Source organism: Musca autumnalis, unplaced genomic scaffold (assembly GCF_047663935.1).
Source record: "Musca autumnalis isolate F117 unplaced genomic scaffold, ASM4766393v1 scaffold_4, whole genome shotgun sequence".
In the NCBI taxonomy this organism is placed as follows: domain Eukaryota; kingdom Metazoa; phylum Arthropoda; class Insecta; order Diptera; family Muscidae; genus Musca; species Musca autumnalis.
Genome location: NW_027411977.1, coordinates 229693924 through 229716781, shown reverse-complemented (window position 1 = coordinate 229716781; position 22858 = coordinate 229693924). Strand labels below are relative to the sequence as shown.

General features: G+C 37.8%; 2 protein-coding genes across 25 annotated transcripts in view; both read right to left on the bottom strand.

The window, feature by feature from the left end:
* Positions 1 to 310: 310 nt before the first annotated feature.
* LOC141401295 (uncharacterized) lies at positions 311 to 2215 on the bottom strand. Its single transcript, XM_073981431.1, has 2 exons — positions 1574 to 2215; positions 311 to 1503 (listed from the first exon to the last, which is right to left on the bottom strand). Exons 1-2 carry the CDS (start codon positions 1599 to 1601, stop codon positions 488 to 490), a joined length of 1044 nt encoding a protein of 347 aa, XP_073837532.1. The 5' UTR covers positions 1602 to 2215; the 3' UTR covers positions 311 to 487.
* Positions 2216 to 8840: 6625 nt separating this feature from the next.
* Positions 8841 to 22858, bottom strand: part of nuf (rab11 family-interacting protein nuf) — a 278513-nt gene continuing 264495 nt past the window's right edge. For 10 of the 24 annotated variants that reach the window (XM_073981415.1, XM_073981416.1, XM_073981418.1 and 7 more), the window contains 5 exons: positions 16435 to 16569; positions 15915 to 16368; positions 15721 to 15848; positions 10070 to 10108; positions 8841 to 9769 (listed from right to left, as the gene is read on the bottom strand). In XM_073981415.1, coding sequence (XP_073837516.1) covers positions 9626 to 9769; positions 10070 to 10108; positions 15721 to 15848; positions 15915 to 16368; positions 16435 to 16569 — 900 coding nt within the window. In that variant the 3' untranslated portion in view covers positions 8841 to 9625. Of the gene's footprint in view, positions 9770 to 10069; positions 10109 to 15720; positions 15849 to 15914; positions 16369 to 16434; positions 16570 to 21415; positions 22330 to 22858 lie in introns of all 24 variants that reach the window. The other 14 variants (XM_073981419.1, XM_073981417.1, XM_073981429.1 and 11 more) reach the window with 5 other exon arrangements.

Genomic DNA, 22858 nt, shown 5'->3' with positions numbered 1-22858 from the left:
GAAGTCTCTAGGATCAACGTGGATTTTTTTAAAATATTTTAGGAAGGCTCTAGGATCAATGTGGATTTTTTAAAATAATTTAGGAGGCCTCCACTTAGGAGTTCTCTAGGATCAACGTAAATTTTTTTAACATTGATTTCCAACATTGATTTCTTTAACTATTTTAGGATGTCCTAGGGCCAACGTGGATTTTTTATATATTTTAGGAGGCATCGAGGGCCAATGTGGATTTTTTAAAATATTTTAGGAGGAACCGAGGGACATTTGAATTTTTTTAAATAGTTTAAGAAGTATGGAGGACCAACGTGGATTTTCTTTAAATTTTTTATTTCAATATTTCATTAAAAATTACAATCAATCAATTCTTAATTCAAAATGCTCTTAAAACTCAATTTAAGTTCAACAAAGAAAAAAATAATGATAAATACGCTATCACCAATCAACCTACGATCCTCAGATCACGTTATCACCAACTAACCTACGATCCTCAGATCAAATCACCATCTTGACATTTTTCCAACCAATACATTTGACAACGTTCGTATCTCGTGGCTTTGAATTTCTCCTTGGGATGTTTACAATTATAGGTGTCCATTAGACATTGATTGGGGAATTCGTGAATGCAAATGCCATTCGTGGCACAAACCGGTTCCAATTCGAATTTGGTGCATATCAAGTCGCAGGGATCTATTTTGGATATTAGCACCTGTCTCGTACCTGGTGGCCTGAGAGTGGTCAGAGATAAGGGTCTGATGATTTTGGTTTTATTGGAATGACGTATATCCGTGGTAATGGGTGGTGCGGTAGTGACATGAGGCACCGAAACTTCATCTTTAATGTGAGGATGACTAATGACCTCTGAAAGGAAAGTTTCTCGGCGAAATCTTTTTTCCTCAGATGATCTATCATCTTCCCAAGATGCTGAATCATCCCTCCTGCTACCACCATAGTCGTCGTAGTCCATCCAATGACGGTGGTGAGGGGAACGTTTTTTGACGTTGTGTTCATAATTATACCAAGCATAATTGTCCCAGTCTCCATAGCCTCCGTGTGAAGGCCAAGCATTGTGAACAGATCTCTTCTTTAGAAATTTTTCGGCATCACGATGTTTCATTCGATGATTATATTGAATATGGGAGCCTTTATGACCTTCATTATGAATATTATTAGCGCCCCATTTAACACCTGCCCTGTGTTCATCATCACCATTTGCGGATCTTTGTATCACCACACGATCTACAATCGCTGTGGGCAATGTGGGTGAAATAATGGATAGTCCTGGCTTAATGGGAACTTTTACCGTTGACACTGGCACCATTGCCTCGGGAACTTCTGTTGGCATTACCACATCAACAGTGTTGGGAATATTTTTGTGAAACTCTTCGACTGTGGGTTCTACAACTTTATTATCCTTTGGCAACCAAACAACAACAGGTGGTAGTTCTTCGTGACCGTGACTTGGAGGCACTGTTGCTGCCACTGCCTGGACAGAAAGCAGCAAACCTAGGGGAAAAAAATAAAAAATCGTTTTATTTTATTTGAAATCCAAAAAATCTTTGTTTGAAGACCTTACCTGCCACAAATATCATCAATATTTTCATGTTCCCTCGACTATTGCTGCAGCTGGACTGTTTGTACTGCTCATCAATAAGCTTTAGTTTTTATATGATTTCTTTTTATTCTTTCTTCTGGAAGTTATTTTAATTTTCAAACGTTACGTTTTCTTGCATCACCGTTAACCTAAATTTCTCAAGATATGGGATTCCAAGTCTAATTTTATCCTTAAAATTGCCAAATATAAGCAACCTGGTTGACGTCTCAGTAACGTCATATGTCTCAGCAACTGGTTTGTGTTGGATTGATTGATTCTTACTCACAATTTCTCTTTTGCGAGGCATCGAAGCGAACGCCTCAAGAACATTTCTAAATTTATCCTAAGGAGATAACATTACCAAAATATAACGACCTTTGCAAACTGGCTCAGATGTCTTTCCAAATTGTGTGTTACTCCACACCCACAACTTCTCTTTTACCTCTCTCTCTTCTCCTTCCCCTCCCTCCCAAACTGAAACACACGTCAAGGTCTTTTGTTTTATCATAATTTTAAAAATAAAAAAATTCCTTCGAAATTTATTATTAATATTTGATCATTAAATTTTGTGTAAATATTTACAATTTGTATTATTATAAAGTGTTACACACCCCATGGTACAATGACACAGGTAGCATTATCATGCCAGCTGATGGTAACATAATGTGTCAACTGCATTGAATTGATGTCAAATTTTGACATCTTATGTTGCCAACAATTGCCGATGCGGCTACCTGTGTATTTGTACCATGACACACCCATACATACATATATAAAGTCATAAATTTGCTTGGTTTAATAAGTGTTGAACATATTCACGCTTAATTGTTTTAATTAAATACATTTTTTCGTGGTTATTTTTTTGGTCAATGGTTGGTTGGTTAATTCGTTTATTTCATGTTAACGCCTAAAAGTATGCTCGCATTTTTTACAAACGTAATACAGACAAAAGGCAGAATGTTTGTTAATAGATTTTCATTTCATTCGTTGTTATTAATTAAATAACCGTTTTTAATTTAGTAATTTGTTTTTGTATATACAGATAAATTTATCAATAATAAATTTAGTTTATTATTTTTTAATTAAATAGTTTTTTTAATGTTCTTTTTTAACATTACTTTTGATTCATTTATTCGATTGTCCTTCTGTTAACGCAAATTTTTTTAGGATAGTTTAATGGTAGTGTTGTTGGTAGTTTTACAAAAAAGTGGAAAAAATAAAGCAACAACAAAAACATAAGAAATATACATGCATATATAAAGGTGAATTGATTCATATAACAATCTATGAAATATAGACAATAAAGGAGGTTCTTGTCAAAGAATCTGATGGACAATCCATTGATGATCTTTAACGTCCTGGATATAAAGAAAAGAAAGTATTGAATCAACTTCTCGCAACTGCTAATTCACTCTACAATCACCAAGGATGGAGTGATTGGAATAATGAATAGTCCCGGCTTAATGAGAAACTTTAACTATGGACTTCCACACCATTGCCTTTGAAACTTTTGTTGGCATTACCGCAACAACGAAAGACCAGTCTGTGGTAGGATCTCAACATCCCTCAACCTGTAGATTGGACCTGATCAGAGTAAACAGAAAAACGAAAAAATGTAACACCAACTGCGGAACAAGATCAGTTTAAAATCTTTTTTCGGGTTATCATGAACGGCAATTCCCCGTGAATTTTTTCACTTTCTCCCTTAAGTTGCAAGGGCGGAAAGACAAAACTCACGGGGAAATTTCATTCATGACCAAAAGGCTTAAAAAATCTACGGTGATCGACAAAAATAGCTGGTGGACACGATAACTATCGGAAGAAAATTACTGCCAAAATAAAGACCTTATCGAGGGATTCCTTCAGATACCTCCTCTGCAAAAGTTCAAACCTTTTTCGCCTTAATCCACTTAAAGGCCATTTCTGCGATCGTTTTAAATGTTCCAAATGTCCCAATACATAGGGCCACTTTTCCATACAATTCCCACACAAAAGGGTAGTTAAGTCCAGATATTTACTGCAAGTAATTCTTGCGGTCTTTTTTTAAGCTATAATTTTCATATTTCCCTTGATAAGGGTTGCACCTTTTTAAAAACCTTTTGAGGTCATCTCTAGGCAACAGAAGGCCCCTTTAGGTTTTCTCTAGGAAACAGAAAGTCTTTTGGGGTCTACTTTAGACAACAGAAGGCATCATAAGGTATTCTGTAGTCAACAGAAGGCCTCTTGAGGCCTCGCATGGACAGCAGAAGTCTTCTGCAGACAACAAAAGACCTCTTTACGTCTTATCTAGGCAACGTTAGGCCCTTTGAGGTCTTATATGGACAACAGGCGGCCTCTTGATCTTCTATTGGCAACAGAAGGCCTCCCATAGACAGCAGATGGCTTATTGAAGCCTTCTCTTTGTTCAATCTGGCTCTGAGTCTATCTCCAGTTCCAGGAAAGTGGCTGCTTCGATGAAATGTAGCCACAGATCCACTGGAGTTAGATGAGTAGGTTTGGCTGGGCAGTTAAAAAGGTGTTTTGTGTCGTGCGGGCCCGAGGCACCCTGTTGCTGTTCTCAGGGCGGTATTCTGGATGGTTTGAATCTTTTTCCAATTCGTATCACATAATCCCGGGGACCAAACTGGCGCCGCATAGCTTACCACAGACCGACCTATCGCGTTATATGTGGTCAACAAGGTTTCTTTATCTGCACCCCAAGTGGTGGCGGCTAGGGACTTGAGGACCTTGTTCCTACTTTTCAGTTTGTCGCAGATAGCAGTGGCTTGCGCGCACGACTTGAAAGTAGTTTCAAATGTGACCCCTAAAATTTTGGGGCAGTTTGGGAGATATCACCCCACCTTGGGGAACTTCCTGTTTCACTCTACGGGGTTTGGACTTCTTGTTCCTGAATTCCACCTACGACTGGCGTCCACACATATAATTGACTATCCAACGTTTCAAGCTTGGCCGGAGGGTTGTCTGCTCAATGTCCTCAAAGGCTTTTGATAAGTCAAGCGCCACCATCACTGTTCTATGGCACGGCCGTCTCTGGTTGAGTCCTTGACAAATATGTGTGGTAATGGCGTGCAGCGCAGTTGTCGTGCTGCGCTGCTTACGGAGTCCATGCTGATGATCAGCAACTTGTTAGCTATTCCTGATACTGGGGAGGACTAAGGCTTCAAGGGTCTTTGCTACGGGCGACAAAAGCGAAATCGGGTTGTACGATTCACATTTGCTGGCATCCTTGCCTGGCTTCCGTAGTGGGACCACCCTGCCTATTTTCCAGACTTCGGGAACAATGAGGGTGGATAGCGACAAGTTGAGAACTTTAGTGAGATACTCCACTCCCTGCTTATCCAGCTGCTTCAGCATTACCATGGAGATTCCATCAGGGCCCAACGCTTTGGATGATTTAGCGTTCCTGATGGCATTGGCAGCATCATCCATTGTAAACTGTGGTGGTTCCTCCTCGGCAGGAAGAGATCTGATGCCACGTTATACTCTTCTCTTCGCCCTGTCACTCTCGGGGTGCTCGACAAATTGTCGATTGAAATAACTTGCGCACCTCTTCGGGTCAGTCAACGTAACGTCGCCAAACGTGACTGAGGTCCTATCATCCCTTCTTCCAGGGTTCGAAAGTGACTTAACCGTTGCCCACAATCCACTTATACTGGCTCCAATGTTGCAACTCTTCAGATGATTTAACCACTTGTTCCGCTTATGATCGCCGACCAGCCTGTTAACTTCCAGTGTCAGACTCTGGGGTCATTGGGGTTGGTTCGGCGAAGCTCATCACGCTCATTTGCTAATCCCGTCGCCTCTGCTGGGAAGTTTGGTCTTACTTCGGGTATTCGACCAGCAGGGTGGCGAGCGGCTGCAGCATTGATGATGTCTCGGAACGTCCTTTCCACTAACCGAACATCAGAAGGATTGGGCAGCCTTCTCTTGATCTTCTCTTGGCAACAGATGGCCTCTAGAGGTCCTCTGTAGGCAACATAAGGAGTTTTTGAGGTCTTCTATGGACAATAGAAGGCCTTTACAGATCTTCTATAGAGAGCATAATGCCCCTAGAGGTATTCTATATAAAGCAGAACGCTCACAGAGGTCTTCCCTAGTCAAGAGCAGACCTCTGGAGGTGTTCTATGGACGATAGAAGACCTTTTGAGATCTTCTCTTGGTAACAGAAGGACTCTTGAGGTATTCTTTAGGCAATAGAAGATCTCTTGGGGTCTTCTATAGACAACGGAAACCTTCTGAGGTTTTTTTCTAGACAACAGAAAATCTTTGAGGTCCTCTTTGGACAACAGAATCCCTCTTTTATGTTTCTAAGTACATAAGAGGGTTTCTTTAGGTCTTCTATAGACAACAGAAACAGATTTGAAGTGTTATCTAGGTAACAGAAGGTCTCTTGAGGTCTTCTCTCCCTTCAGGCATTCGATAGAAGACAGAAGGCCTCTTTGGGTCTTCTGAAGATAACCAAAAGCTCCTTTAGGTCTTCTAAAGAAAACAGAATCCGTCTTGAAGTCTTCTGTGGACAACAGAATGCCTCCTGAGGTCTTTTCTAGGTAACAGAAGGCCTTTGAGGTCTTTTCTAGGCAACAGAAGGACTCTTGAAGTCTTCTATGGACAACAAAAGGTCTCTTAAGGTCTTTTCTAGGAAACAGGAGGTCCCTTTATATTTTCTTTAGGAAATAGAAGGCCTTTTGGAGTCGTCTTTAGATAAGGCCTCATAAGGTATTCTGTAGTCAACAGAAGGTCTCTTGAGGCCTCCCATGGACAGCAGAAGGCTTCTTGAAGTCTTCTGTAGACAACAAAAGACCTCTTTACGTCTTCTCTAGGCAACGTAAGGCCCTTTGAGCTCTTATATGGACAACCTCTTGATCTTCTATTGGCAACAGAAGCCTCTGGAGGTCTTTTGGACGAATGGAGGTCTTCCGTAGGCGACATAAGGTCTTATATGGACAATAGGATGCCCCTTGAGGTGTTCCTTGGACAATAGAAGACCTTTTTCGATCTTCTCTTGGCAACAGAAGGACTCTTGAAGTCTTCTATGGACGAGATAAGGGCTTTTGAGGTCTTCCGTAGACAACATAAGGTCTGTTGAGGCCCGCTCTAGGCAACAGATGATATCTTATATGGACAACAGAAGAAAAGAAGGGCTCTTGAGGTCTTCTCTAGGCAACTGAAAATATTTTAAAGTCTTCTGTGGACAACAGCAGGCCTTCTTTAGAAGGCACCTTCAGGTACTTTATGCGCAAGAAAAGGCCTCTATGGACAAAAGGCCTCGTGAGTTCAAGTACTTTATGCACAACAGAAGGTCTCTATGGACAAAAGGCCTCGTGAGGACTTTTATGGGCAACAGAAGCCCTATTGAGATCTTCTATGGACAACAGATGGCTTCTCTAGGCAACAAAAAGTTCTCATGGGTTATTCTGTAGATATCAAAATGACCCTTGAGGTTTAATTTGGCCAACGGAAGACCTCAAGAGCTTCTATTGATAACATAAGGCCTCTTGAAGTCTTCAACGGACAACAAAATGCCTCTTGAGATCTTTTTTAAGGTAATAGAAAGCCTTTTGTGACATTCTATTGGCAACCCAAGGTCTCTTTGGGTCTTCCCTAGACAACATGTGGTCTGCTATGGACAGAAGAAGGCAGCTTGAAGTCTTCTATAGACAACAGAAGGCGTCTTGAGAAGATCTCTAGGCAACGAACGACCTCATTAAGTCTTCTATGAACAACGGAAGGCCTCTTGAGATCTTCTCCATGCAGCAGAAGGTCTCGAGAGGTTTTATCTGCACTATAGAAGGCCTCTATGGACAAAAGGCCTCGTGAGGTCTTCTATGGACAACAGATGGCTTCTCTAGACAACAAAAAGTTCTCATGGGGTATTCTGTAGATACCAAAATGACCCTTGAGGTCTAATTTGGACAACAGAAGACCTCAGGAACTTCTATTGATAACAGAAGGCCCCTTGAAGTCTTCTACGGACAACAAAATGCCTCTTGAAATCTTTTTTAGGCAACACAAAGCCTTTTGAGGCATTCTATTGGCAAGACAAGGCCTCTTTAGGTATTTCCTAGGCAACAGATGGTCTTCTATGGATAGCAGAAGACAGGTTAAAGTCTTCTATATGCAACAGAAGATCACTTGAGAAGATCTGTAAGCAACAAAATAACTCATTATGTCTTCTATGGACAACGGAAGGCCTCTTGAGGTCTTCTTTGAACAACAGAAGGCCTCTTGAGCTCTTCTTTGGACAACAGAAGGCCTCTGGAGGTCTTCTCTATGCAGCAGAAGGTCTCGAGAGGTTGAATCTAGACAATAACAGCCCTCTTGGGATCTCAGGTGATGTTTTTTTTTTTTTCAAATTGTCAAAGACTCTTTCTCCCCACTGAGAACTCTGGTTTTAAATTATCGGGTATGTTCTGAGACACACTTCACCTTTCACTTCACGCCTCTCACCTCTCACTTCACTTCATTTAGTCCTATTTTTTTTTTTGCAAATTTCTTGGGGCTAAGATTTATTAGGGCATTTAAAAAGTAGAATACACCCTAGTCCGTCCATAAATGAGGTGTGAAGTGAGAGGTGAAGTGTGTCTCAAAACATACCCGTATGTTGTATTTACAAAATTTCTCAAAAGTTGGTCCTTCATTCTAGCTATAAAATCTGTGAGTCAAGTTCCACAAATTATTTCAAATATTACCCTGCCTGAATGGATTCAGGATGTGGTAGAAAGATATTAAAAATCAATTTTTTGTTACAGGGGGTTATTTTGAACGAAAATTCCCCATGAGTTTTGTCTTTCCGCCGTTTCAACTTAAGGGAGAATGTGAAAAAACTCACAGGGAATTTTCGTTCAGAATAACCCCAATAAACTGTACCGGAATTTCTTTGCAAAATAGTAGTATTTTCCATTTGTGTGCCGGAAACCCGTTCCCTTAATCCAAAAAGTAGAAAAAATTGCATATCTCTTTCAACTAAAATTTCGCTGAATGAGGCTCACATTTGGGTGAGTTGAAACTAGCAGCTTGTTTGCTGGTATCTGTTTGTCTAAAACGTTGATTTTGACATTTCGACCAGATTGTTTGCAAGCTTTGTCATTTTTCCGTTCCCGTATATTTTGAATAAATTTCTTTGGTGGGTACAATTTTGACAGTGTGTTCTTTTGCTAGCTTTACAATTAAAAAAGTACAGGAACAAAGCTATTGTAATGAATAACAAAAAAATAAAAATTTAAAATACCAACAGAAAAAATTACTCCACTTTAGTTGTTTCTAATAAAATATATTTTCTTTTTTGTTTCTTTCAAAAAAATAAAGTAATGACTAAATTAACAACTAATTTTTATTTTTTAAAAAATATATTTATATATAGTTTACAGATGCATTTTTTAACAATATGTTTTGCCTTAATTTGTGTAAAAGTTTTTAACCAATAATTTAAACTAATTATTATTATAATTTTTTGTATACAAAAAAAGGGGAAGATAATAAACAAATTTCAAAAATTTTGTTACAACCAAAAAGTGAAAAAAGCGAAACTTATTAACATTTAACAGAAACTAGTTACAATATAGAAAAATTTGGAAAAAAGACTTTTTACAAAAATTATTATTTATATAAAATTTTGATTATTTTTTCTTTTTACTATACTAAAGCTTGTTTTAAGGTTATGTTAGGTTACATTAATTAGAGAGAATTACATTTTTGTGTATATTTATATAATTTAACTTATTTTCTAGATGTTTTTTGTATAATTATTAAGTGAGTGAGTTATTATATTTAATAGTTGTGTATAGCAGGGAAAGGGGGATGGTTGGGTTTGTGGGTTGGTTGTTAACTAACTTAAGGACTATTAGAAAAAACATACAAATTTCTGTTTGAATTGTATTACGTTTTCTTTTTATTATTAATATAATTACATTTTTTGTTTTTAATAAAAAAAGTAGTGGTTTTTTGTTCTTTTTAAAAAATAATAATAATAATTAATTGGATTTTTTAAATATAATTGGCCTTGTGGTTATGTTGTTGTTGTTATTTTTGTTATTATTATTTTTTATTATTGTTGTTGTTGTTTATGGCTTTGACTTCCAATAGTTGAGGACATTTCTCCACAATATTCAAAAGTATGGTATCGATGTAATGTTTAAGGCGGGTATTTTCTTCCTCTTTTTCTTGGAAGGCTTGTTGTAACTATAAGAAAGACAAATAAAAACAAAAAAATAAAATTAGTAAAAATTAAAAAATAAAAAAATTAGTTCAACATTTAACAAAAACCTTCCACCCAAAAATAAATTAAAAATTAAATATTTTTTCACCTTTCCCAGTTTTTAATTGTTTTCTTTAAATTAACATTCCAGATTAGTTTTGTTTTTAACACAAATAAATGTAAATGGTTTTTAATGGTTTTTAATGAAAAAATAATGTCAAGACGCTCCTTAACCAAAAAACACTTAAACAAATTAATTATGAATTTGTTTTGGATTTCATTACCTGACTTAAGGATGCTAATGTGGCTGAATCCACAGAATCCTGGAATTGTTTTTGTTTTTTGTGTAAAACATAAAAGAGAAGAAAAAAGAAAACACAAAAAATGAAAGTTTGATATGATAAAAAAACAACAACAAAGGAAGGGGTCAATAAAATTTTCATTTGGTTTTAATATGCAGGCAAATTTATAAAATTGAATTTTTTAAATAAATTTTTAAAAATCAAGGACAAAACAATGTGAATGGAAATTAATAAAAAATATGGGGTATGGAAGTTAGATAAAAAATGTTTGAAATCATGCAAATGAAATTCGTTTTGGGAGTGCTTTTGGTAATGAAATTGGGTTAAGTTTGAGAATGCATAAGCTTTTTTTGCGTTAAATAGGAAATTATTGCAAAGTTTTGGGTGATTTAGATATCAGAATCATGAAATTTGTTATCTAAGGTTCATTTATGGACCTTGAAATAAATGAAAACATCGTTAGGTTAAATACAGCATCAGATTTCCTGAGTATTTCAGCCAAATACAACTTTCTTACAAGTGGTGTCTAAAGGCACGCCGTTCGGACTCGACTGTAAAAAGTAGATCCCATATCACTGAGCTAATCTCTATATTGGGGGTGCATTCATTGCTTCGATAGAAGTCCCCCTTGCCCTTGTGTCTATGAAATTTCTATAATATCAAAAGATTTAGGACTTATTTTTGGGAATTGTGGGAATATTTCCGTCATGTGGAAGGCAATCATACCTCGGTATAGTTTGTTCTATGAAATAGTATCAATTTTAATTTAATTTCAATCTATTTATCTCTCATTATGTTCATTTTATTCTAATAGAATAGAATTTCTTTACATTTCACAAAAGGTAAGTTTACGCCTAAAAGTATGCTTTAAATTTTGCCACGTTGCTTTCGTTGCCTTTGTTATAGAGAACACTTAGAAACTTCACAACAAAACCCACATTTTATGAGGGATTTAGATACATGCTCTGTTCCAGAACTAAAAAGTTTTTAAAATTTTTACCACTTTTACACATTTTGCGTTCCCGTACACAAAATTTATATGAAAATCGTTTACGACTTTTACAACTTTTACGACTTTTACCACTTTATAAAGTACGGGAACAGCCCAACAATTTTGGAATTAGACATTTGAAAAGCTGTGAAATCTTCCAACAGGGAGACTGAGAGCTAGGATCCGTAATGGAACCTCAAAAAAGATTATTCCAATTAGTAAACTTTTCTAATAGTTTTCACATGAAAGACAAATATCCACAGTTTTGAAGGGATTTGGCTCAAATTTGGGAATTAGACATTTGAATAGCTGAAAAATATTCTAAAGGTTGAGCTGAAACCCTTTTCCAGCGATAGAACCACAGAAACGCTTCTTATAATTTGTAATTTTTCTCAAGAAAGGCAACTGACAAAATTGGATTAGAGTAAAATTTCGGAATTGAACTTTTGAATATCCGATAAATCTTTTAAAGGGAAGGCTATGGAATAGAAGACCTCTGCAGGGGAGACTTCTATAGAATAGAAGAGCTCCGTAGGAGACTTCTATAGAATAGAAGAGCTCCGTAGTAGACTGTAATGTACTCTTATGGTATATGGATATTAGTTGTGTTCTATGGAACACCTCCGTAGGGGTCTTTTATGGAATAGAAGACCTCTGTAGGGGTCTTCTAAAGAATAGAGGAGCTCCGTAGGAGACTTCTACAGAACAGAAGAGCTCCGTAGGAGACTTCTATAGAATAGAAGAGCTCCGTAGTAGACTGTAATGTATTTTTATGGTATAGGGAGATTAGTTGTGTTCTATGGAACACCTCCGGGGGTCTTCTATAGAATAGAGGACCTCCGTAGGGGTCTTCTATGGAATAGAAGACCTCTGTAGGGGTCTTCTATAGAATATAAGACCTCCGTAGGGGTCGTCTATAGAATAGAAGACCTCCGTAGGGGTCTTCTATAGAATAGAAGACCTCCGTAGGGGTCTTCTATAGAATAGAAGACCTCCGTAGGGGTCTTCTATAGAATAGAAGACCTCCGTAGGGGTCTTCTATAGAATAGAAGACCTCCGTAGGGGTCTTCTATACAATAGAAGACCTCCGTAGGGTTCTTCTATCCAATAGAAGACCTCCTTAGGGGTATTCTATACAATAGAAGACCTCTCTAGGGGACCCCTATACAATAGAAGACCTCCGTAAGGGTCTTCTATGTAATATAAGACCTTCGTAGGTGACTTCTATAGAATAGAAGTGCTCCGTAGGAGACTTCTATAGAATAGAAGACCTCCGTAGGGGTCTTCTATAGAATATAAGACCTTCGTAGGTGACTTCTATAGAATAGAAGACCTCTGTAGGGGTCTTCTATAGAATAGAAGACCTCCGTAGGGGTCGTCTATAGAATAGAAGACCTCTGTAGGGTTCTTCTATAGAACAGAAGACTTCCGTAGGGGTCTTCTATACAGTAGAAGACCTCCGTAGGGTTCTTCTATACAATAGAAGACCTCCTTAGGGGTATTCTATACAATAGAAGAACTCCGTAGGGGTCCTCTATACAATAGAAGACCTCCGTAGGGTCTTCTATACAATAGAAGACCTCCGTAGGGGTCCTCTATACAATAGAAGACCTCCTTAGGGGTATTCTATACAATAGAGGACCTCCGTAGGGGTCTTCTAAACAATAGAAGACCTGCGTAAGGGTCTTCTATAGAATAGAAGACCTCCGTAGGGGTCTTCTATACAATAGAAGACCTCCGTAGGGGCCTTCTATACAATAGAAGACATCCGTAGGGGTCTTCTATACAATAGAAGACCTCCGTAGGGGTCTTCTATATAATAGGAGACCTCTATATAATAGAAGACCTCCGTAGGGGCCTTCTATACAATAGAAGACATCCGTAGGGGTCTTCTATACAATAGTAGACCTCCGTAGGTGTCTTCTATACAATAGAAGACCTCCGTAGGGGTCTTCTATACAATAGAAGACCTCCGTAGGGGTCTTCTATACAATAGAAGACCTCTGTAGGGTTCTTCTATACAATAGAAGACCTCCGTAGGGGTCTTCTATACAATAGAAGACCTCCGTAGGGGTTTTCTATACAATAGAAGACCTCCGTAGGGGTTTTCTATACAATAGAAGACCTCCGTAGGGGTCTTCTATACAATAGAAGACCTCCGTAGGGGTCTTCTATACAATAGAAGACCTCCGTAGGGGTCTTCTATACAATAGAAGACCTCCGTAGGGGTCTTCTATACAATAGAAGACCTCCGTAGGGGTCTTCTATACAATAGAAGACCTCCGTAGGGGTCTTCTATACAATAGAAGACCTCCGTAGGGGTCTTCTATATAATAGAAGACCTCTATATAATAGAAGACCTCCGTAGGGGCCTTCTATACAATTGAAGACATCCGTAGGGGTCTTCTATACAATAGTAGACCTCCGTAGGGGTCTTCTATACAATAGTAGACCTCCGTAGGTGTCTTCTATACAATAGAAGACCTCCGTAGGGGTCTTCTATACAATAGAAGACCTCCGTAGGGGTCTTCTATACAATAGAAGACCTCTGTAGGGTTCTTCTATACAATAGAAGACCTCCGTAGGGGTCTTCTATACAATAGAAGACCTCCGTAGGGGTTTTCTATACAATAGAAGACCTCCGTAGGGGTCTTCTATACAATAGAAGACCTCCGTAGGGGTCTTCTATACAATAGAAGACCTCCGTAGGGGTCTTCTATACAATAGAAGACCTCCGTAGGGGTCTTCTATACAATAGAAGACCTCCGTAGGGGTCTTCTATACAATAGAAGACCTCCGTAGGGGTCTTCTATACAATAGAAGACCTCCGTAGAAGACCTCCGTAGGGGCCTTCTATACAATTGAAGACATCCGTAGGGGTCTTCTATACAATAGAAGACCTCCGTAGGGGTCTTCTATACAATAGAAGACCTCCGTAGGGGTCTTCTATACAATAGAAGACCTCCGTAGGGGTCTTCTATATAAGAGAAGACCTCCATAGGGGTCTTCTATATAATAGAAGATCTCCGTAGGGGTCATCTATATAATACCTCCGTAGGGGTCTTCTATACAATAAAAGACCAACGTAGGGTCTATACAATAGAAGACCTCCGTAGGGGTCTTCTATAGAATAGAAGAGCTCCGTAGGAGACTTCTATAGAATAGAAGAGCTCCCTAGGAGACTTCTATAGAATAGAAGAGCCCCGTAGGAGACTTCTATAGAATAGAAGAGCTCCGTAGGAGTCTTCTATAGAATATAAGAGGTCCGTAGGAGTCTTCTATAGAATAGAAGAGGTCCTTAGGAGTCTTCTATAGAATAGTAGAGGTCCTTAGGAGTCTTCTATAGAATAGAAGACCTCCGTAGGGGTCTTCTCTAGAATAGAAGACCTCCGTAGGGGTCTTCTATAGAATAGAAGGCATCCGTAGCGGAGGGGTCTTCTATAGAATAGAAGACCTCCGTTGGGGTCCTCTATAGAATAAAAGACCTCCGTAGGTGTCTTTTATAGAATAGAAGGGGTCTTCTATACAATCGAAGACCTCCGTATGGGTCTTCTATACAATAGAAGACCTCTGTAGGCGTCTTCTATACAATAGAAGACCTCCGTAGGGGTCTTCTATACAATAGAAGACCTTCGTAGGGATCTTCTATACAATAGCAGACCTCCGTAGGGGACTTCTATACAATAGAAGACCTCCGTAGGGGTCTTCTATACAATAGAAGACCTCCGTAGGGGTCTTCTATACAACAGAAGACCTCCGTAGGGGTCTTCTATACAATAGAAGACCTCCGTAGGGATCTTCTATACAATAGCAGACTTCCGTAGGGGTCTTCTATACAATAGAAGACCTCCGTAGGGGTCTTCTGTAGAATATAAGACCTCCGTAGGGGTCTTCTATACAATAGAAGACCTCCGTAGGGGTCTTCTATACAATAGAAGACCTCCGTAGGGATCTTCTATACAATAGCAGACCTCCGTAGGGATCTTCTATACAATAGCAGACCTCCGTAGGGGTCTTCTATACAATAGAAGACCTCCGTAGGGGTTTTCTATACAATAGAAGACCTCCGTAGGGGTCTTCTATACAATAGAAGACCTCCGTAGGGGTCTTCTGTAGAATATAAGACCTCCGTAGGGGTCTTCTATACAATAGCAGACCTCCGTAGGGGTCTTCTATACAATAGAAGACCTCCGTAGGGGTCTTCTATACAATAGAAGACTTCCGTAGGGGTCTTCTATACAATAGACGACCACCGTAGGGGTCTTCTATACAATAGACGACCTCCGTAGGGGTCTTCTATAGAATAGAAGGGGCCTTTTACAGAATATAAGACTTCTGTATGTTTCTTCTATTCTATAGAAGGCTCCTGCGAAGCTCTTCTATTCAAAATATTTGTAGTAGTGGAACTAAAAATCTGAACTATTTTTGATTATTTCTACTTCAAAAGCATTAGACTAAGCTTGGTGAGCATAGCTTTATACTAAAAATGTTGCTTTGTACTACAAATTTTGCAAACTAAAAATGTGGCGAGCTTTTTTTTGAAATGGTGTGCAGAAACTTTTTCACAGGATGATAGTGGGATGTTGTGCTCTATATTTAATCTTGCTATACGAAACAAAATAAAACAAAAATCCTGGCTTACCTGTGCTTGTGACATTTCTTCTAGTTCTTGAGCCAAGCTATTTAGGGTGCCATTTAATAGATGTCTACCCTCTTCAACGCCACGTGTTAAGACAGCAGCTTGTAGCTCTTCGTTTTGTTCTTCCAAACCTAAAAGAAAAACCAATTAAATTAGAAAAATTCCTCTACACAAGAAAACTATTTCATTTGGTTTACCCTTATTCCTTTGTCTCATTTCTTCCAGTTCTTGATGCAACTCCTCCAGTCTTATGGCTTCCGGTGAGGTGGTAGGCATTGCTGGCCCTGTCTCAGCCCTTAAACGTTCCAATTCCTTACTCAGCTCCAACATTAGCTCTTCGGATGTTTTCTTATCCTGTTCCAATTTACGTTCCTTTTGCATAGCTTCATCCAGATCTTGTTGTAGCGAAGCAATACGATCTCTGGCCAATTCTAACTTTTCTTCGGTACGATGTAAATCATTGGCTTGTTTATCACAGAGAAGACGTAAACGTTGATTCTCTTCACGCAAGGCATTGGCCTCAATTTCAATTGTTTTAATTTTTATTTGACAATTTTCATTTTGCAGCGAGGCTTCACGTTCGACACGGGCCAGCAGTTCACGATTGCGCTTTTGTTCCTCGGCCAAGCGTTCTTCGGCACGAAGTTCGGTCTGTGAGTAATAAGAGAAAAATTAATGTAGGTGTGGTTGTGAATTTGTAGAAATTTTGGGACTTACCTCTCTAAGCTGCTCCTCGAGCATGTCATAGCGGGCCTGCAGCACGGCATATTCGGTCCTTGTGCGTGTGGTACGATCTTCTGCTATGACTTGAGTATCGGCCAAATCTGTGACTTGCTGCTGCAAGATTTGCAGCTGTAAAGAAAAAAATTTTGAAGGAAAAATTAGTAAAGGGAAAATTTAAATATTTTATGGGATAAATTTCTAAAAAATTAAATTGTTTAAAATGTTACTCAAAGAGTCATTTCAAAATCAGTCTTTAGGCTCACGAGATATGATATGATCGAGAAGATATCCAACAAAAGAGTTTGAAGGTAGTTTGATACCCGACAAAGAAGTTTGAAGTCGGTTTTGATACTCGGGAAGGTAGTTTGATACGCGAAAAAGAAGTTTGAAGGTGGTTTGATGCCAGAGAAAGAAGTTTGATGGTGGTTTGATACTCCAGCAAGCAGTGTGGTTCATCACAATGAAGGTTGAAGGTTGATAACCGACAAAGAAGTTTGATACTCCAGCAAGCCGTTTGATACCCGAGAAAGGAGTTTTATGGTAGTTTGATAACCGACAAATGAGTTTGAAGTGGTTTTAATGCTGCAAAAAGTAACTTGATTCCCGACAAAGAAATCTGAAGGTTATTTGATGCTCGGGAAGGTAGTTTGATACCCGACAAGGAAGTGAAAAGGAGGTTTGGAACTCGAAAAAGTCGTTTGATACCCGACAAAGAATTTTGATGGTGGATCGATACTCGAGAAGGTAGTTTGATACCAAACAAGGAAGTGTGAATGTGGTTTGATACCCGAGAATGAAATTTGAAGATGGTTCGAGTATTATTTAATAACCGAATATAGAGTCTGAATGTGGTATGATACTCGAGAAGGTAGTTTGATACCCAACAAAGCAGTTTGAAGATCGTTTGAAGCCCGACAAAGAAATTTGAAGGTTGTTTAATACTCGGGAGGGTAGTTTGATACCTAACAAGGTACTCGAAAAGGTAGTTTAATACCCGATAAAGTAGTTTGCAGGTCGTTTGAAACCCGACAAAGAAGTTTTAAGGTGGTTTAATACTCGGGAAGGTAGTTTTTTTTAACCGACAAGAAAGTGCAAAGGTGGTTTGATACTCAAAAATTTAGTTTCATACCCGATAAAGAAGTTTGAAGGTAGTTTGATAACCGACAAGAAAGTTTGAAGTTGGTTTGATACTCGAGAATGTAGTTTGATACCGAACAAAAAAGTTTGATACCCGACAAGAACGTGTGAAGGTGGTTTGATACCATATAAAGAAGTTTGAATGTAGTTTGATAACCGACATGAGAGTGTGAAGGTGGTTTGATACTCGAGAAAGTAGTTTGATACAAGACGAAGAAGTTTGAAGGTGGGTTGATACCGCAGAAGGAGTTTGATACACAACAAAAAAGTTTGAAAGAGGTTTGATACCCGACAAAGAAATATGAAGGTGGTTTAAGTGTTATTTGATAACCGAATATGAAGTCTGAAAGTGGTATGATACTCGAGAAGGTAGTTTGATACTCGACAAAGCAGTTTGAAGGTCGTTTGAAACCCGACAAAGAAGTTTGAAGATGTTTTGATGCCCAACAAGATACTCGAGATGGTAATTTGATACCCGAAAAGAAGTTTGAAGGTGTTTTAATAGTCGGGAAGGTAGTTTGATACCCAACAAGATACTCGAAAAACTATTTTGATACCCGGCAACGCAATTAGAAGGTTGTTTGAAACCCGACAACGAAGTTTGAAGGTGGTTTGATACTCGGTAAGGTAGTTTGATAGCCGACAAAGAAGTTTGAAGGTGTTTTCATACTCGTGAAGGTCGTTTGATACCCAACAAGATACTCGAAAAGTTATTTTGATACCCGACAACGCGATTAGAAGGTCAATTGAAACCTGACAATGAAGTTTGAAGGTGGTTTGATACTCGTGAAGGTAGTTCGATACCCGATAAAGAAGTTTGAAGGTGTTTTCATACTCGGGAAGGCAGTTTGATACCCAACAAGATACTCGAAAAGTTATTTTGATACCCAACAACGCAATTATAAGGTCGTTTGAAACCTGACAATGAAGTTTGAAGGTGGTTTGATACCCGAAAAGGTAGTTTGATAACCGACAAAGAAGTTTGAAGGTGTTTTAATACTCGGGAAGGTAGTTTGATACCCAACAAGATACTCGAAAAGTTATTTTGATACCCGACCAAGCAATTAGAAGGTAGTTTGAAACCTGACAATGAAGTTTGAAGGTGGTTTGATACTCGTGAAGGTAGTTTGATACCCGACAAAGAAGTTTGATGGTGGTTGATAACCTTAATAAGGCAAAAATAAAAAAAGAAAGTTTGAAGTTGGTTTGATTCTTGAAAAGGTAGTTTTATACCGGAGAAAGAGGTTTGAAAGTCATTTGAAACCCGACTAAGAAGTTTGAAGATGTTTTGATGCCCAACAAGATACTCGAGAAGGTAATTTGATACCCGACAAAGAAGTTTGAAGGTGTTTTTATACTCGGGAAGGTAGTTTGATACCCAACAAGATACTCGAAAAGTTATTTTGATACCCAACAACGCAATTAGAAGGTCGTTTGAAACCTGACAATGAAGTTTGAAGGTGGTTTGGTACTCGTTAAGGTAGTTTGATACCCGAGAAAAAGTTTGAAGGTGTTTTCATACTCGGGAAGGTAGTTTGATACCCAACAAGATACTCGAAAAGTTATTTTGATACCCGACAACGCAATTAGAAGGTCATTTCAAACCCGACAAAAAAGTTTGAAGGTGGTTTGATTCTCTAGAAGGTAGTTTTATACCCGACAAAGAAGTTTGAAAGTCGTATGAAAGCCGACAAAGAAGTTTAAAGAAGTTTGAAGTTGTTTTTATACTTGGGAAGGTAGTTTGATACCCAACAAGATACTCGAAACGTTATTTTGATACCCGGCAACACAATTGGAAGGTCGTTTGAAACCCGACAATGAAGTTTAAAGGTGGTTTGATACTCGTGAATGTAGTTTGGTACCCGATAAAGAAGTTTGAAAGTGTTTTCATACTCGTGAAGGTAGTTTGATACCCAACAAGATACTCGAAAAGTTATTTTGATACACGACAACGCAATTAGAAGGTCGTTTGAAACCCGACAAGAAAGTATGAAGGTGGTTTGATACTCGTGAAGGTAGTTGGATACCCGAGAAAGAAAGTTTGAAGGTGTTTTCATACTCGGGAAGGTAGTTTGATACCCAACAAGATACTCGAAAAAATATTTTGATACCCAACAACGCAATTAGAATGTCGTTTGAAACCGGACAATGAAGTTTGAAGGTGGTTTGATACTCGTGAAGGTAGTTTGGTACCCGAGAAAGAAGTTTGAAGCTGTTTTTCTACTCGGGAAGGTAGTTTGATACCCAACTAGATTCTCGAAAAGCTATTTTGATGCCCGACAACGCAATTAGAAGGTCGTTTGAAACCCGACAAGAAAGTTTGAAGGTGGTTTGATTCTCGAGAAGGTAGTTTTATACCCGACAAAGATGTTTGAAGGTGTTTTCATACTCGGGAAGGTAGTTTCATACCCAACAAGATACTCGAAAAGTTATTTTGATACCCGACAACGCAATTAGCAGGTCGTTTGAAACCCGACAATGATGTTTGAAAGTCGTTTGAAACCCGAAAAAGAAGTTTGAAGATGTTTTGATGCCCAACAAAATACTCGAGAAGGTAGGGTTCTTCTATAGAATAGAGGACCTCCGTAGGGGTCTTCTATAGAATAGAATACCTCCGTAGGGTCTTCTGTTGAATATAAGACATCCGCAGGGGTAGGGATCTCCATACAATAGAAGACCTCCGTAGGGGTCTTCTATGCAATAGAAGACTTCCGTAGGGGTCTTCTATACAGTAGAAGACCTCCGTAGGGGTCTTCTAAACAATAGAAGAGCTCCGTAGGGGGCTTTTATAGAATAGAATACCTCCGTAGGGGACTTCTATAGAATATAATACCTCCGTAGGGTTCTTCTATACAATAGAGGGCCTCCGTAGTGGTATTCTATAGTATAGAATACCTCCGTAGGGGTCTTCTATACAATAGTAGACCTCCGTAGGGGTCTTCTATACAATAGAAGACCTCCGTAGGGGTTTTCTATACAATAGAAGACATCCGTAAGGATTTTCTATACAATAGAAGACCTCCGTAGGATTCTTCTATACAATAGAAGACCTCCTTAGGGGTATTCTATACAATAGAAGACCTCCGTAGGGGCCTTCTATACAATAGAATACCTCCGTAGGGGTCTTCTATACAATAGAGGTCTTTTATTGTCTTACAATAAAAGACGTTCTGATGCAATATTTTTTTTTTAAATTTCAAACGAAATATTTTTTTGGGTTTTTAGAAAAATATCCTCATTGTGCAACATTTCATGAAAATTGAAAATATGTTTATACATTGTCTTTCAGGAGGCAATGTCTTTTATTGCAAAATATACCCCTATTTATTCTACAAGACAATTTATTATTCTTTTATTTTTAATATTTTTTTATCTTTTTTCCAGGGATTTCATAATTTTGTTGAAATATTTTTTTAGATTTTTTTGAAAATGTAATATATGTATTTTCCAAATTGTCTTTTATTTTTTTTTAATTGATTGTTAAAATTTTAATTGTTTTTAAATTAAACAATTTTTTTTTGGAAATATTTAGCATTTTTTGAAATATTTAGTATTTCTATTTTTTAATATTTTTTTCTATTTAAGATTGAAAATATGCTTCAAACACTGTCTTTGAAAAAGCAATATTTAAAAAAAATATTCTTAATTATTCTATTCTTCTATTTCATTGTTTCTTTTATAGTATTTGTTTTTAAATTTTTTTTAAATGTTTATATTCTTCTTTGTCTTTGAAGAGGCAACATTTTTAACCACTTAATTATTCAATTTTATTATTTCTTATTTTTTATTATTTTTGCAAACATTTCTTAAATATTTTTTTTTTTTTTTCAATACTAACACAATCATTTTTTAAACCCAAAATATCTTTAAGCACTTCATCCACAATGCTGTCGTTGAACGCTGTCACTGCCGTCACCGCCGCCGTCGTCGTCGTAGCCATGGGACTTTTCAGAAACATTTGTTTAAACTATCTTTTTCAAAAAAACAAAAAAACACTTCCGAGTATTCCGTTTCTTGAACTTGATTTCCAACCGACAACCGCACTCACACTTTGCATTCAATATTTTCTGGAATATGAAAAGATGACAGACCTCGTTGTCGTTGTTGTACTCACAGTAGACCGGGCTTTATCAGTTGAAATTAACATTGCGGGTTGTTTAGTTCAATCTTCTTGGTTGATGATATTGTTTCACAATTTTTGCATTGGAAAAAATGCACACAAAAAACTTGCTGAAATTTATCTACATTTGTGAAGTACATTTCCAATCAAGTTAGGCGGTTAGATGGCTGAGGCGGCTAGATGACTGGTTGGCAGGCAGGCTGACTGCTGTGTTGCACTGAAACACTTGGTCGACTAACTGATAACTAGTAGTTTGCCAGAGGAGCTGAGCTATTGCCACTGATGTGTGATGTTGCAGTTGGGTGTTTTGTTAAATATTTTGTCTAAAATAGTGAAGGCGTTAATTTGCCATGTATTTTGCATCTTCTTCCTACTAATTTGAAGTCTTCTTTGTTTATTTTTTTATTATTATTATTATTACTTTAAACGTCTTCAGTGTTATTTTTTAAGTAATTTTTTTAATGTTTCACTTCGCGGTTCATAAATTGAATTAATCACAGTTTAGTTTGTTTTCATTTTTTTTGACTGTTGGGCTGGTGGCTCATTCATTGACTTTGTTTATTATGGCGCTCTCTCTCTCTCTCTCTCTCTCTCTCTGTGTGTGGGGTTGTTGGCTGCCCCATCTGTTTATACTCCATATAATAAGTCTCTTTAATATCCTCATTGTTTTGGTGATAAGAAAATATCAAGGCACATACAGGGTGTCACACAAAATACAATCAATAAATGATAGCAATAATGCATGCACAAACCAATTGTATAAACAAACCAGTGATGATCAGACATGTCCGTTTTTGCGACAACAAACCACATGCATTCCCTTCTACTTAAAATGTAAATGCCTTTGTTTATCAAATGAACGGCTCTGAACAACAGCATCACGGATGTAAACAAATCATACGACTACTTGTTATTTACATGCCATTCGTGTTTATCAAATGAAACGAATGAAACCCTCATTCACACGAATGGTTTCTTAAGGTCTCTGACTTTCCTTTCTCATTGATTTACGTAGAGACAGAAATTGATAAGGAAATAAATTGATTTATAATATAATGTTTACATTATAGTTTTTTGTTGGGTTAAACCTTATGAAGTTTTTACTTTATACAACATAATGTAAATGTACTATAAAATGTCTTGATCATAAACCCATTGATA